This window comes from Schistocerca piceifrons, chromosome 4 (assembly GCF_021461385.2).
Source record: "Schistocerca piceifrons isolate TAMUIC-IGC-003096 chromosome 4, iqSchPice1.1, whole genome shotgun sequence".
NCBI lineage: Eukaryota > Metazoa > Arthropoda > Insecta > Orthoptera > Acrididae > Schistocerca > Schistocerca piceifrons.
This window is the reverse complement of record NC_060141.1, coordinates 487,278,554-487,296,012: the sequence shown is the minus strand read 5'-3', so window position 1 is coordinate 487,296,012 and position 17,459 is coordinate 487,278,554. Positions and strand designations below refer to the sequence as shown.

At 38.5% G+C, this 17,459-nt stretch overlaps 1 protein-coding gene across 5 annotated transcripts in view; it reads right to left on the bottom strand.

The window, feature by feature from the left end:
• Positions 1–17,459, bottom strand: part of LOC124794789 (serine/threonine-protein kinase N) — a 317,306-nt gene that overhangs the window by 25,425 nt on the left and 274,422 nt on the right. For all 5 annotated transcript variants that reach the window (XM_047258435.1, XM_047258436.1, XM_047258434.1 and 2 more), the window contains 5 exons: positions 15,011–15,169; positions 11,796–11,975; positions 8,285–8,436; positions 7,952–8,171; positions 637–744 (listed from right to left, as the gene is read on the bottom strand). In XM_047258435.1, the coding sequence (XP_047114391.1) occupies positions 637–744; positions 7,952–8,171; positions 8,285–8,436; positions 11,796–11,975; positions 15,011–15,169 (819 nt within the window). The remainder of the gene's footprint in view (positions 1–636; positions 745–7,951; positions 8,172–8,284; positions 8,437–11,795; positions 11,976–15,010; positions 15,170–17,459) is intronic.

The window sequence follows — 17,459 nt, the reverse complement described above, 5'->3', positions numbered from 1 at the left end:
CAGGGCGGCAGCTATAGTCTCAGCAAAGTTTGGTAATCTGTGCTGCATCTAATGAAGCAGGCACTGATCAAACACAACATTTCGACTGCCCGCTCCATCACAACTGAGGCACCCTTCAAGGTGTCACCAGCCATATTTGCCGATGTGATCACCTCCTCTGCGCCCTCGGGTGCAACTGCTTATCAGACAGCCGGCAGGAAAAGCGAACATAAATCTGCTGTCTGCATGCAGGTAGTCAATTTGGCAATGCATCTGATGGTGGAGACATGTCTGACTGCTGAAACATTGTGCTCGTTGGACATTACGCACCAGTATCACACTTTGAACTCTTTGATTAACAAATATGTCTGTACAACTGAAGAATCATAACCAGAAATTATTATGCTGTAATATGTTTTCGGAAGATTTTTGGAAGAGTCCATGTGATGCCACTAAAGCTGAATCTGCATGAGATGACAATATGCCAGCTAAAGAGGTGCACATGGTAAAGACACACCCAAAGAACTATCATTTGATACTGCAAACTATGGCTACAACAGAAACAGATAATAAATGCACTCATCACACTAATCAACTCTTTACATTATGATTAGAGAATAAGAATGAAGGAAAAAGGAAATCAGAAAATAATCTTACACGTCTCATGATGGCAATTGCTTCCAACGATAGGAACCTGGGATATCTCACTTCATCATTCACAATTGAATCAAAAACTTCTTCTTCATCATCTCCTGGGAATGGCGACTGTAAGACAAAACAATATAAAAACACTGTGTCCTACTGTGGTCTTGTGTGCCACAGTCACATATAATATACACAACAGAAGGTAAAACACATGGTACAATTTTTCAGACATATGAAATGTAAGAAAATTAAATGATTTGAATATTTTATTTACTTTGTTCAAACATGGCAGACACATGAGTAATATATAAAGAAACAAATAAATTATCTGATACTGAAAAATACATTGCAGATTTCTTAGTGTTTCTCAAACTTTAATTTAAATAAAATGTTAGGCAAGAAAAAACAGCTAAATTTTGTAAATAAGTTACAACACAAGAATGCAGTGTAGTAGATAGCAATCTGACATGCAATGTCCATTTTTCTGTTACATTTCATGCATTTTTTTCATTCTTTCATCACGTTAAGATGTGTGAACTTCTGTTACAGAAATCATCTGATGTCTCCACTACCGCATAAAGCCTCCGTGGTGTCGGCTGTATGTAAAGCATTATTAATGAACTTGTGAAAACATTGCAGCAAAAAGATTGAAAAATACGGGAACATTTGTCAATGGACTTTTTGAGGGAGAGAGAGAGAGAGAGAGAGAGAGAGAGAGAGAGAGAGAGAGAGAGAGAGCACATGTTTCTCAAAGCCAATGGTCAACCATATCAAATGCTATTTGCAGGCATACTTGTTAAAGACTGTATTAGTTATTCCTGGCACTAAAATCCAACATATGGCAAATTGCCAAAATAATTTCTTACCTCTGGCATTATGTACACAAAATGTGTGTATTTTTTTACATATGTGTAATCTAATAAATAGTAATATCTAAAACTTCCTGGTAGATTAAAAGTGTGTGCTGGACCAGGACTGGAACCTTTGGCTTTGCGTGCAAATGCTGTACTGAGTCACCCAAGCAAGATTCACGACCTGTTTCTACTTTACTTCCACCAGTAATTCACCATGTGGCCACAAATAAGGACAGGGAAAAATGTGATGAAGCTGTAAAAGATCTTGAACCATCTCTGTCAAGTAACAACAAATCAGGCATCGAATCATTCCCTAAACTAAAAGCCTACAAATGATATCCATCAGAAATCAAAATAAAAGATTTTTCAAAAGAACTAGAAAAACAAAGGTGGGATGAAGTGTATCAGGAAACCAATGTGAATATGAAATTCTCTAAATTCTCCACATTGTTTAAATTGAACTTTGAAAAGGCATTTCCAAAAGTGTGCATGTCTGTATCAACGTCTCACAAAAACAGATGGACAACAGAATGTATTAAGAAGTCCTCCCAAACACTTAAACACTTCAGTTCCATGAAAAATATTCGCAATGATCCAGAATTCTTAAATTTCTATCATAGATACAAAACAATCTATAGGAAGGTGCTGATTGCTGCAAAAAGTTATTTAATGGCAAAATAATATATAATGCAGAGAATAAAAGCAAATCAGTCTGGGATGTTATAAAAAAGGAAACGGAGAGAGGCAAACAAACGCAGAATAACATACTGCTAAGGGAGCGGAATAAGGTAATAAATGATCCACAACACTTAGCAAACTATGTAAAAGTGCATTTTTCAAGTATTGCAGAGAAATTACAGCAAAAATTCCCCCAAACAAACATAACACCTGTAAATACTGTTGCACTCTATACAATGATGTTGCTTTCAACCATAGAGAATGAAGTCAATGAAAATGTTCAAAAACTAAAAAATAAAAAGTCACTAGGCTTAGATGAAGTACCAATGTGTGTACTGAAACAACGCATAGGGATTATACAAGGCCACTTAACAATTATAATAAATGAATCCTTCACTTCAGGGACATTTCCAGAGCAGTTAAAACAGGCAAGAGTTGTACCTTTGCTTAAGAAATGTAATGGAGAAGACATAGAAAATTACTGGCCCATTTCCCTGCTGTCATCATTCTCAAAAATAATAAAAGCAATTTTGAAAGACAGATTAATGAATTACCTGAATAAATACAATCTTTTAAGTGAATCACAGTTTGGTTTCTGAATTGGCCAAAATACAGAGTCAGCCATAGTAGAATTCACAAAAGTTGTACTTGATGCTCTTGATAAAGATGAGTGTGTCACAGGCATATTTTTGGATCTTTCTATGGCGTTTGATACTGTCGACAACAAGATTCTATTAAATAAATTAGAAGCATTAGGAATAAGAGGGGTAGCTAATGACAGGTTTCCATCATACCTAACAGATAGGGTACAAAGAGTAGAGATAACACATACTTCATATACATCCAAACATTTCGTAAAACACTTATCAGAACCAAAATACATTAATATAGGGGTTCCGCAAGGTAGCATATTAGGACCAATAATGTTCCTGACATACATCAATGACTTTCCCAGTAGTGTTACTCATGGTGAAAAAATTCTCTTCGCTGATGACAACAACATTATAGTCACTGAGAAAACAAGAGAACTCCTTGCCGAGAAAGCAAATGAAATTCTCAAGGAAGTTTATGATTGGTCAATAAGCAATAAAGTGACATTGAACATAAAGAAAACTAATGTCAAGAATTTCAGTTTGAAGAGGAAAAATGACAATGTTGAATTAAACGTAGATGGCACCTCTATAGACTGTGTAACAAATGCAAAATTTCTAGGAATGAATATTGATTCTCAGTTGAAGTGGTGTGATCACACAAAGGTACTTGCAAACAGAATATCATCAGCATGTTATGCCCTTAGAATCCTATCAGCGTGTAACATGCAGTGACTTTTTGTTACATATTATTCATATGTACACTCAATTCTTAGCTATGGGCATTTTTTTTTTTGGGGGGGGGGGGAACAAATGCACAAAATATGAACACAATTTTCAAACTCCAAACAGACATATTCAAAGGCAAAGAGTTTGGGCAGAGATGTCAGTCGAGGCGGAAGTGCAGAGGCAAAGATGTTGTTTGAATGACAGGTGAGGTACGAGTGGCGGCAACTTGAAATTAGCGGAGATTGAGGCCTGGTGGATAACGACCTGCCTACACTGTGATGCATTCTATGTGGGAATGACCAGCAACAAACTGTCCATTCACATGAATGGACACAGGCAGACAGTGTTTGTTGGTAATGAGGATCACCCTGTGGCTAAACATGCCTTGGTGCATGGCCAGCACATCTTGGCACAGTGTTACACCGTCCGGGTTATCTGGATACTTCCCACTAACACCAACCTATCCAAACTCCGGAGATGGGAACTTGCTCTTCAATATATCCTCTCTTCCCATTATCCACAAGGCCTCAATCTCCGCTAATTTCAAGTTGCCGCCACTCATACCTCACCTGTCATTCAACAACATCTTTGCCTCTGCACTTCCGCCTCGACTGACATCTCTGCCCAAACTCTTTGCCTTTGAATATGTCTGCTTGTGTCTGTATATGTGTGGATGGATATGTGTGTGTGTGCGAGTGTATACCCGTCCATTTTTCCCCCAAGGTAAGTCTTTCCGCTCCCGGGATTGGAATGACTCCTTACCCTCTCCGTTAAAACCCACATCCTTTCGTCTTTCCCTCTCCTTCCCTCTTTCCTGATGAGGCAACAGTTTGTTGCGAAAGCTTGAATTTTGTGTGTATGTTTGTGTGTCTGTCGACCTGCCGGTGCTTTCGTTTGGTGGGTCACATCATCTTTGTTTTTGGAGATATATATATATATATATATATATATATATATATACACGAGGGCCGTTCAGAAAGTAACCTCCGGTTGATTTAAAAAAATACACCAAGTTAAATAAAAATATTTTAATATATACATCTTACAACTACATCTTTGCAATATATATATATATATATATATATATATATATATATATATATATACGAGGGCCGTTCAGAAAGTAACCTCCGGTTGATTTAAAAAAATACACCAAGTTAAATAAAAATATTTTAATATATACATCTTACAACTACATCTTTGCACTATTTTTCTACATAGTCTCCATAGCAATTGAGGCACTTATCGTATCTCTTCACAAGCTTTGAAATTCCTTCTGCATAAAAATCACCCGCTTGTGCCTGGAGCCAGCCTGTGACCGCATCTTTGAGCTCTTCGTCGTCATCAAACCGCTGTGACCCGAGCCATTTCTTCAAATGCATGAAGAGGTGATAATCACTTGGCGCCAGGTCTGGGCTGTAAGGTGGATGGTTGATAACGTCACACTTGAAGGACTCAAGAAGGGCCGTTGTTCTGCGAGCAGAGTGAGGACGGGCGTTATCGTGCAAAAAAACGATACCGGAAGTCAGCATACCATGGCGTTTGTTCTGTATAGCCCGTCGTAACTTTCTTATTGTTTCACAGTACACGTCTTGATTAATGGTCGTACCACGTTCCATGAATTCAACCAACAACACCCCTATGGCATCCCAAAACACCGTTGCCATCAGTTTTCTGGCAGAAAAATCTTGCGAGGCTTTTCTTGGTTTGGTAGGCGAATTTGAATGTGCCCACATCTTTGATTGTTCTTTTGTCTCAGGGTTCACGTACTTAATCCAGGTTTCGTCACCGGTCACGATTCTGTTTAACAATGGTTCTCCTTCGTCCTCATAACGTGACAGAAAGTCTAATGCAGAGGCCATTCTTTGAGTTTTGTGGTGGTCGGTAAGAATTTTGGGCACCCATCGTGCACAGAACTTACGGTAACCCAATTTTGCTGTCACTATCTAGAGTCTTAGAAATCTGTGGAAAACCAGTAGACAACTCCGACATTGAGAAACGTCGATTTTCACGAACTTTTGCATCAACTGTCTGAACGAGTTCGTCAGTCACCAATGATGGTCTACCACTCCTCTCTTCATCATGAACGTTTTCTCGTCCACTTTTAAATAAACGTACCCATTCACGGACAACTCCTTCACTCATAACTCTTGGTCCGTACACGGCACAAAGCTCACGATGAATAGCTGCTGCAGAATATCCTTTGGCTGTAAAAAACCTTATGACAGCACGCACTTCACATTTGGCGGGGTTTTCTATTGCAGCACACATTTCAAACTGCCACAAAAACTAAACTAGCGCAGGTACGACGTTCACTCGACCACGGCTTGATGCCGACTGACCTGTTGAGTGTGTGAATGCACAGATGGCGTCGCTACTCCCCCCACAACCCGCACTGTGACCAATCGGAGGTTACTTTCTGAACCGCCCTCGTATATATTTGGTAAGTTACAGCATCTTTGTTTTTTATATATATTTTTCTGACGTGGAATGTTTCCCTCTATTACAAAGATGCTGTGACTTACCAAACAAGAAAGTGCTGGTAGATAGACACAATAAAAAACACACATACAAATTTCAATCTTTCGCAACCCAAGGTTGCTTCTTCAGGAAAGAGGGAAGGAGAGAGAAAGCCGAAAGGATGTGGGTTTTAAGGGAGAGGGTAAGGAGTCATTCCAATCCCGGAAGCAGAAAGACTTACCTCAGGGGGAAAAAAGGACAGGTATACACTCGCGTGCACGCACACACACACACACACACACACACACACACACACACACACATATCCATCCTACATATACAGACACAGGCAGACATATGTAAATTCAAAGAGGTTGGGCAGAGATGTCAGTCGAGGCAGAAGTACAGAGGCAAAGATGTTGTTGAATGACAGGTGATGTACGAGGGGCGGCAACTTGAAATTAGCGGAGGTTGAGGCCTGGTGGGTAACGGGAAGAGAGAATATATTAAAGGGCAAGTTCCCATCTCCGGAGTTCTGATAGGTTGGTGTCAGTGGGAAGTGTCCAGATAACCCGGATGGTGTAACACTGTGCCAAGATGTGCTGGCCGTGCACCAGGGCATGTTTGGCCGCAGGGTGATCCTCATTACCAACAAACACTGTCTGCCTGTGTCCGTTCATGCGAATGGACAGTTTGTTGCTGGTGATTCCCACATAGAAGGCTTCACAGTGTAGGCATGTCAGTTGGTAAATCACTTGGGTGCTCTCACACGTGGCTCTTCCTCTAATCATGTACACCTTCCGGGTTACAGGACTGGAATAGGCGGTGGTGGGATGGTGCATGGGACAGGCTTTACACCGGAGCCGGTTACAAGGGTAGGATCCAGAGGGTAGGGAAGATGGTTTGGGGATTTCATAGGTATGAATCAAGGGGTAACAAAGGTTTGGTGGACGGCGGAAAGACACTCTTGGTGGAGTGGGGAGGATTTCAGGTAGGATGGATCTCATTTCAGGGCAGGATTTGAGGAAGTTGTATCCCTGCTGGGGAGCCACATTCAGAGTATGATCCAGTCCCAGAAAGTATCCTGTCACAAGTGGGGCACTTTTGGGGTTCTTCTGTGGGAGGTTCTAGGTTCGAGGGGATGAGGAAGTGGCTATGGTTATTTGCTTCTGTACCAGGTCAGTAGGGTAGTTGCAGGATGCGAAAGCTGTCTTCAGGTTAATGGTGTAATGGTTCAGGGATTCAGGTTTGGAGCAGATTCGTTTGCCACAGGTATACATTTTCATGTATCCCTACACCTTAGGCCTTCGTGGCAAACGAATCTGCTGCAGCACAGTAACAAGCACTTTTGTCAGTTGACTGCTCTACGGAAGTATTTCTGGTGAACTATAATTGTAAATTAACTATGAAGCACAACATCTCTCACATAATGTCTGTCACAGGAGTTCAATGAACGTCTCCATGACACTTCCACACTTCACAAATAAACCTGCAATCAAACACACTGCTCTTCTTTGGACTGTGTCTGTTTTCTCTATCAATCCTTTCTTGTATGGGTCCTACACTAAGGAGCAAAATTTAAGTATTGGTCAAAAGAGGGTTTTGTAAGGTACCTGCTTCATAAGTGGCCAAGATTCTTTTGGAGATTCACAGAGTCTGCTATCTGCCTTTCTTGCAATTAAGTTTTCTGGTTTAAATAGCTCAGCACAGCTTTTCCCAGATATGCAAAGGTTGTGACTGCTTTCAGTGACTCTTCAGAAATGTGTAAATAAACCATAATGGCTCCTATGAACTACTTATGCACAATACATTACATTTGTTTACATTACGGGTCAATGGGGGCAAATCCCTGCAATGTGTTAAAAATAAATAACTTACACTTTACTCTCATCTTAAAATGGCCAGAAGTGTCATTTAAACAAAAGTGTATACAACTTATATAATTTCTCCTGTTGGAAACATGCTTATAAGTGTGTCATTGTAACTTCAACAATAATACTGTGCTGTCAAACATACCTCACCAACAAGCATTTCAAAAATTAATACTCCAAGTCCCCACCAGTCCACAGCACGAGTGTAAGATGTCTCCGTTAATACTTCAGGTGCAAGAAATTCGGGGGTACCACAAAATGTTCCAGTCCGATCTCCATATGCCATTCCTTCCTTACATAATCCAAAATCAGCAATTTTTACATAACCTTCTGTATCCAGCAATAAATTATCCAGTTTCAGGTCTCTGAAACATAAGCAAAGTTAGACACTGATATAGTCTTGAAATGCAAACTGCAGCATAATTCAGTAATAATGTTTCCCAGAATTATACACTTTATTAATTGCTGCCAAACATACCTATATATTATTTTGCTTTCATGAAGATACTGCAGGCCAAGAACAACGCAAGCTGCATAAAACACTGCTCGAGGCTCAGTGAAAACATCCGCATGTATATGCATCATTAAGTCTCCACCAGCAGCATACTCCATTACAAAGCACACATGAGCCTTCAACAAGAACAGATATTTAGTTCAGTAACATACTTACTCGGAAACACTGTAAGTGATATGAATATCAAACAATCGCGAGAATATAAATTGATGTAGATGATTCCACAGCAATCAATGGCATGCCAAGACATGAGAGGCAGACGCGAGGAAGTGAAACACACAGCATAAGATACTGAAAGATTCACTGACATTTTTAACTAATATGAGTTGTGCTGTTGCAATGCTTCCACACTTATTACAACCCATACATTTACAATATTGAAATTCACTATAGTTACAACAGCTGTAACAAAATTTTACTATGAATAAAAGAAACACATAGACACTGTAAACTACTACAAATATGACAGAAGACCTTGAGGCACTTAACAATATCATACCCATATTTAAAACTCCCTATAATGCAGTAAAAATTTGAGCAGGTTAACACACAGTGTCTACAGAAGAAAGAGTATTAAGTATGTAAATATTGGCAAATTAAGATCAGCAGGGAAAGAACATACTCCTTTATAGGAGCAAGCCAATATAAAAAAAAACCAAAAGGGTAAAAAGAGTGGAGTTTGATGGACACATCAGTACACCATTTCAGCTTTGTCACTGATGGTTATGCAGGTGAAAAGTGGAAATAGGGTGTGAGGGGTGTGGTGGGAAGGGACTTGTTCAGGTTTTCTTTCACTCACTCTATGACTTTCTCTAAGCTTAAAGAAGGCTTTCATACATCACTAAAACTGATGTCACATGTGTCTCTGGTATGGCAAGAAGTTCATCAAAATGACATTCAGAAGCTGTTTGTTTCCCTGACAAAAAAAATACAAGAAGTATTTTGTGATGCCTCCTACTGCTGCCTATTCGCACTTCCACAAACAGCAAAAGTGTAAAGTCCTTTCTCTAAGCCCAGCCAGTATTCTTCACCTTGTTGAATATGTGGAAGTGAGCGACACAACACTATCTGTCCTTGCAGTCAATATTACACAGAAAACCTACAGGTTGACAACTCAGCTACAGGGATGACCAACAAATATTACCTTGTTACATATCTACAAGGGCTATTCAAAAAGTATCCAATTTTATTTTTTATTATAGAAACCAAGAATTGCTTCAGGGCACATGCATTCTATATGTCTGTAGGCATATGCCTGATTTTTTCATGACTACGTAAACAACCCATCACTGGCTAGCCGTTGGTGAGTGAACACTTGTAAGTCGTAGTTGTCAGACTTTGACTTGTTGGCAAAATGGCAGAAAAAGTGAAATAATGTTATTGCATTAAATTTTATTTTAATCTTGGCAGTTCTAAAGTTGAAACAATTCACAAGATTCAACAAGTGTTTGGGGATGGAGCAACTGGTACCACACAGATAAAGAAGAGGTACAACTGTTTCAAAGATGGCCACTCATCAGTGAAGAGGGAAACATGTTCAGGTAGGACCACAATATCTGAAAATGAGGTGGTGGTTGTTGTTGAACAAATAAGGGATCTGGTGATGCAGGATAGACAAATCACAGTCTGAGAACTCACACACAAGGTTAAATTTAGCATTTGACCTATTCATTCCATTTTAACGGAATGTATGGACTTCAAGAGAATCTCAGCAAAATAGTAGCAAAGCAGCTAACAACTGAGCAAAAGCAACTTTGTACAGAGATTGCAAAGGCCATGTTGGATACTGTCAAAAGTAATCCCAACTTCCTTTACAGTGATCACTGGTGATGAGTGCCTGTTTTATGAGTACAGCTCACAAAGAATCATCACAATAGAAGCATCCATCATCCTTGAGACCCCAAAAAGGGAGGCATGTCCGCAGCAAAGTGAAAGTCACGCTGATGATCTTTTTTGCCTCAAATGGCATAGTCCATCACGAGTGCGCCCCAGAAAGTACTAATGTCAAAAGGAGTACTACCAAGGGGTTCTGGATCACCTTTGTGAAGCCACGATATCTAAATGGCCAGACTTATGGGCAGCAGGCAGTTGGCACCTTCACCAAAAGTATCATTCTCAATTAATTCAGAGTTTTTTTGGCCAAACACAATACGGCTGTGGTTTGTTGGCCTCCCTATTCGCCCTTACCTAGCACTGAGTGAGTTCTGGCTTTTACCTAAACTAAAAAGATTCTGAAACGGACCAGATTTCAGAATAGGGAAGACATTATGCAGACTTAGAAGAAGCAGCTCCACACCATAACAAAAGAGGCTTTCCGCCGATTCTTCCAGCAACGGCAGTAATGTTAGGATAAGTATGTAGAAGCTGAAGGGAACTACTTTGAAAGTGACTAGTGTCAAATAATCCTCTATGAATAAATATTTATTCTATATATATTTTTGGACAGCCCTTGAACGTACTTTATCTACAGCAAATAACACGTTTTATTTACAGAAAAGCTTTTGTGACTTCTTGGTATAAGTTTATAATACAGTCATCATCATTTTTGCGTAACATTTGAATTAATAATTTCTCTTCTACACGTTTGCAACATAATCTGGAAAACTGACATACTGCATCTCATTTGTGTCAGCGCAGTACCAAACTTTTAGTCTGGCTGTGATTTTCTGCCATCATTTCTGTGCTGTCAAATGTACATACTCGCATACTGCAAACATACTGATTAGCAATAATCTGAGTGCTACACATCAAATACAATTATGCCACACTCTCTGAAAGAAACACACCTGTTATCCCAAATCCACACATGAAGACAACTAAATGACTTCAGTTTTGAGCTAATTGTTTGAGGAAACTATTGGGGTGTTACAGTTACAGTGAATGCTACCATGGTAATTGCATTTTGAATGAGTGAATGGAAGAAATTACAACACTGGGAAAGAAACAGAATTATGACAGCATAATATAAACAAAATTAAAACAACGGAATTCAGATTAGCATAATTTTGGTCACTTATCTACTGACTGCAGTAAAAGTTTATTGTTGGAGTATCCTAATTAATTTATTACATTTGCTTTGATGGGTACTATGAGAGAGCAATTCAAATATAGTTCTTTGTTTCTATATCCAGTCCCCATTTAAGTAACACTATAATCCTCCATTCTAACAACAGAATATGATAAATGAATTAATTAAATGATCAAAAAGAATGGGACTCAAAACAAGATAGAATGATTTTAAAAAATTCTGAATAAAAATGTTGTTAAATTTGCTGAACAAGTTGAAGAATGTACGTTTTTTCATATTTTTGAGAAAAGGAAAAAAAGGACTCTATGTACACCCCATCCTCCAAACATGAAATAATATCAATAATTACTAACATTTATGCAAAACTTTCAGTTGTCTCTCAAGCCCCATCTTCCCTGTGAAATATTTTTTAGTTCAATGACTGATTATTTGAATTTCAATACTTACTTCTGTTTGAAAGCAAGCAAAAAGGTTCACCAAAAAGGGATGTCGTATTGTGTTTGCTACTTCAAAGATTCTTTTTTCTGAAAGAAGAGATTCTACTTCATCTCTGGCAATGATGTCACCTTTTTTCAAAGCTTTGATTGCAAAATATTCTCCTGTGTTACGATACTGTGCCAGGATAACCTGAAAAAAATAGAAAAAAATTGAAAACAAACTGTAGAGAGTGAGAAATTATGAACAATAAAGGATAGTTCTATTTCAATGAACTGTGAAAGCAATGTACCATACATAATAGTGTTTAAGAACCACCCTCCTACAAGGTACATGACATACTTACATCTAAATCAATTCTCTACAAACCACTGTGAAGAGCATACTAGTTATTTGGGCTTCTTCCTCTGTCTAATTTTATGTTTGTGAGCAATATGAAGGGGAGCAATAGGTAGGGCTTGTTGTATATTCCTAGATTTATTATGTTGTGACCTTCTTTGCAGACATTCAATATTCCCTGTTAGTCCTATCAGGTACGGGTACCACACACATTAGCAATATTCTATAATAGGTCACGTAATCAATCTACTTTGCTGACTGATTGCATTACCCTAGATATTCTGCCAATAAATTGGTCTACCACCTGCCGTACTTATGACTGACCATATATTTCATCTCTCTACAAACTTTTACACCCTGATATTTGTATGAGCTGACCAACTGCAATTATCCCTCATTGACTTTGTAGTCATAGGACACTAAATATTTCCCATTTTGTAGAGAGCAAAATTTTATATTTCTGAACATTTAAAACAAGTTGTCGATCTTTACATTTCTTTAAAATACTATCAACATCCTACTGAATATTTTTTACCTTTTCCAGACAGCAGTTCATTATAGATAAATGCATCATCGACAATAAGTCTGAGGTTATTATTAATATCATCTGTAAGATCATTTATGTACATCATGAAAAGTGTGTCCCAACATACTTCTCTAGAGCACACCTCAACTTACTTCTACATCTGTTGGCGACTTTCCAGCATACTCCCTACCAAGAAATTCTGAATCCAGTCACAAATTTCACTTTATACTTCATACGCTCGTACTTTCAATAGTAAGTGGAGCTGTAGTACAATGACAAATGCCTTTTGGAAGTAAAGAAATACTGCATCTGCTCAACGGCCCTGATCCATAGTTTTCAGGAAGTCATGAGAGAAAAACATGAGTTGGGTTTTGTAGGACTGATGTTTTCAGAATTCAAGCTGGTTGGCATGGAGGAGGTCATTCTGTTTGAAATACTCCACCACATTTGAGTTCATAATACATTCTAAGATTCTACAACAAATAGACATCAAGGATATCAGACGGTAGTTGTGTAGATTGCTCCTGCCACCCTTCTTGCAGACTTGTGTGACTTACGCTTTCTTAAAACATGGGCCACAGCTTTTTATCATGGTTAAAAAAAGAACTAACTCTGCTGTAAATCTGGCATGGATTCCTCCTGGCTCTGGAGCTTTGTTCAATTTTAACGACTTCCGTTGTTTGTCAACTCTACTGACACTAATATCAACTTCATTCATTTTGCAATGGTGTGAGAATTTAATTGGTAGAATATTCCTGGATTTTCCCCTCGTAAAGGAAACATTTGAAAACAGAATTCAGCATTTCTTCTTTTGCTTTGTTGCCCTCAGTTTCAGTTCCTGACTCATCCACAACTATTTGGACACTGACTATGGTGTCACTAATAGTTTTCATGCATGACTAGAATTTCTTTGGGTTTTCTCAAAATAACTATCTAATGCAAGGTCAGTTATGGTTTTAAACTTGTGCCACATCTTTTCTACATACTCCTGCCCAAAGGTTAATGTTTCAAGTTCATAATTCAGATATGGCCTTACTGCCTCTTTACATCTTTTCTACATACTCCTGCCCAAAGGTTAATGTTTCAAGTTCATAATTCAGATATGGCCTTACTGCCTCTTTATCTAATTTGTTGACCACGCAAATCTTTCTACTTGGTTTAGTTGCCATTTTTACTTTAGTTACCAAGGTTGCTATAACTGTCTCATGGTCACCAAGACCAGTTTGAATGTAGACATAAAAAAAGGTTCAAATGGCTCTGAGCACTATGGGACTTAACATCTTAGGTCATCAGTCCCCTAGAACGTAGAACTACTTAAACCTAACTAACCTAAGGGCATCACACACATCCATGCCCGAGGCATGATTCGAACCTGCGACTGTAGCAGCCCCGCGGTTCCGGACTGCAGCACCTAGAACCGCACGGCCACTGCGACCGGTTGTAGACATCATCACAGAGGTTCGGTCTATTTGCTGTCTTTAGACCCAACACGTTTCCGTTATGGGTGGGCTAGCAAACAATCTGTTCTACAGCTACATGATTATTCTGCAATTCACAATTTAGTGCCCAGCAGAGGTTCTAGGTAGTTTTAAAGGAATGAATTTAGTAATATTTTAATTCTTGTGACACTTACAAAACTGTAATTATCCTAGTTGATAGTTGGATGACTGAAATCTCCACACAAGTATATAATGAAACTATTCAGTTTAGCTTCATTTCTGGAAGAAAGCCCTAGTCCTTCATTAAAAATAAACAAAACATAAACAAAATTTTCAGGAAAAAGACCTAACTGATTTCAATCTTTGAAAAACCACAGGATACACAACACATATTCCACTTATTAGTTGTCACCTCACAATCCATAACATGCTCTTTGTTTTCATGTGCCTATTTTTAATTATTTTGTGTTTTGAGAAATGTAAACACTATTTTGCTAGCAAAGAACTGTGAAGACTACAACCAAACAATACAGGCAGTAATTGGGCATATTATCACAAACCACCACAAATCTAAGACAGTGGTCAGAATTTCTACCAACAGGAATTTAATTTAAATAAGTTACCAAAACTTAAAATTGAAGATGGCTTCTCTGTATGAAAGTGGATTTAGTCAAAATTTTACAAATCCGCAAAACTAATTTTAAAAACAGTTTGCATTTACAGATAATTTTGACAAGCTCTGATTTTCATTAAACTCAAATGTTCATGTCTTCAGTGTTTACATGTTATTTATTGACTAATCGTTAATGTACTGACATATTCAATAACAAATACAGCTAAAAATCGCCTAAAAGTTGTAACAATACCAATGAAAATACCATATACACCCTGCATTAAATTGTGAACTGAAATAAAAACGGTACCTTCCCAAAGTGGCCGCGTCCAAGTACACTAAGGAGGCGGAAATTTTCTATAGACATTCCAGTGAACTGTGAATGACGACGGGATTCATAGGCGCTGTCTCTGTACTCTAATGTTCGTGCCATTGGTCTTCTCACAACATCTGGTTGCTCGTAGGGTACCTGTGAATGGTATCAGTTACACAATTCACATACTTGCAAACTATATATTGGAAGAACTAAACTTCTGGTGTCTATAACAATTCAGCTGAAATTATGTGAATTTTTTTTTTATCTTAATATGATTCACTATTAGTAGTTACAGCACACTGGACAGAAATATGAGCGAGTGGAGTGGATGTAAACAGGGACAGATGGGACTGACAAATTGCAGATCTGAAGGTACAAGAATCTTGCAGAATCTTGAAAAAAGAAAAAAAAAAAATGAAATTTCAATGACACATTTGGAGCTGAAAGAGCCCGATGTTGCTGTTTTTAATACAATGCTGCCATAAATACATCTGCAAAGGTCACTGAATGTTTAGAGGACATTAAGTGAGATTTAATGTGTTACTTATGGCTACATGTACTACATCATTCAGATGTTCACAATCGTTTCTTATTTATTTAAATCTGTATCTATGAAAGACAGTAACTTTGTTCTTCCATTTTCAAAGTCACTGTGTGCCAATACAGAAGCCTTTTAACATAAAACTGGAACTTCCAGATTCTTATTTTTTTAATTACTATTTATGAAAGAGCGCATAAAGTTACACTTAAAGAATCTTTGAAATGAAATTACAACTGATTAAAGATAGAAAAAATTCTACAGCAACTGACAGCTGGCTGACACATAAAAACAAATGCCAGTTAATCTACCAAGCAAAATAAGGAAATATGTTGGAAAACTGAGGAGTTAATGGCCAATTAGTAACAAGGTCATTAGAGGTACAGCATGTGTCCTGACTGCACAAGGGAATGGAAGGAAATCAACCATGTCCTTTCCAATATCAGTCATATGTCTTAATCAGTTTAAGGAATCCATGACAAACTAACTGACAATCACATGGTGATCTGAACATCACTCTTCTTAAATACAAGTCCAGTGCCTGTATCTCTACAGCACCTAATTTGTTCAAGGAGTGGGCATTTGACAACAAATTCGATCAAGAATGAACGTAGGACAAAATGGGAATTCAACTAACAATAAAAGAAACAAACAATCTTTGGCAGGTTGGGGTTGGGGGAGAAGGTAATAGGGGGGTGGGGGGGGGCAAAGGAAAACAAGGATGAGAGAGGGGGCAGTTTTGTCATTGTTCTCTCTTCATTCAGATCTTGATAACTTTGCTGCTTAATCATTAAAATTTCAGTTGCCTCTGGTCTTTTCTCCCTTCCACTAGCCAAAAATAATCCCTAGTTCGTAAGTAACTGTTCCTACTAGATTTTGTTGCTGTGTATTCCGCCTTCATTGCTTTAAAATACATGTACAGACATTTAAAACATCTTTGGATGAATTTATTTTTAAAGACAATGGTATCAAATGAAAATTCAACCGAAAAAACTGATAAATTATGTGATAGAATTGTTCGTCAATTCTTGCCTTCACAAGGAAAAAATGTGCAGTGCTGCCAATAGACACAGATAAAAGTGATACACTCTCTAGCTTTCAAAACTAACAGTTCCTTCCTTGGGGATGAGAAAGGGATCAGTTGTGGAAGTATAAAAGATAGAGCAGGTCAATCAGTCTCAGGATGAGAGGGACCTACATGTAGTAAGGACAACAGTAGCCAAATATTTACAGTATTTACCCGAGTATGAGACGACCCTGAATATAAAACGACTCTCCTTCTTTCTTTCTTTCTTTCTTTCAATTATCTAACAAAACTATGAACTTTATATATCTAAAAACAAAGATGATGTGACTTACCAAATGAAAGTGCTGGCAGGTCGAAAGTTCAAGCTTTCGCAACAAACTGTTGCCTCATCAGGAAAGAGGGAAGGAGAGGGAAAGACGAAAGGATGTGGGTTTTAAGGGAGAGGGTAAGGAGTCATCCCAATCCCAGGAGCGGAAAGACTTACCTTAGGGGGAAAAAAGGACGGGTATACACTCGCACACACACACATATCCATCCACACACATATACAGACACAAGCAGTCATATTTAAAGACAAAGAGTTTGGGCAGAGATGTCAGTCGACGCAGAAGTGCAGAGGCAAAGATGTTGTTGAATGACAGATGAGGTATGAGTGGCGGCAACTCGAAATTAGCGGAGATTGAGGCCTGGTGGATAACGGGAAGAGAGGATATATTGAAGAGCAAGTTCCCATCTCCGGAGTTTGGATAGGTTGGTGTTAGTGGGAAGTATCCAGATAACCCGGACGGTGTAACACTGTGCCAACATGTGCTGGCCGTGCACCAAGGCATGTTTAGCCACAGGGTGATCCTCATTACCAACAAACAATGTCTGCCTGT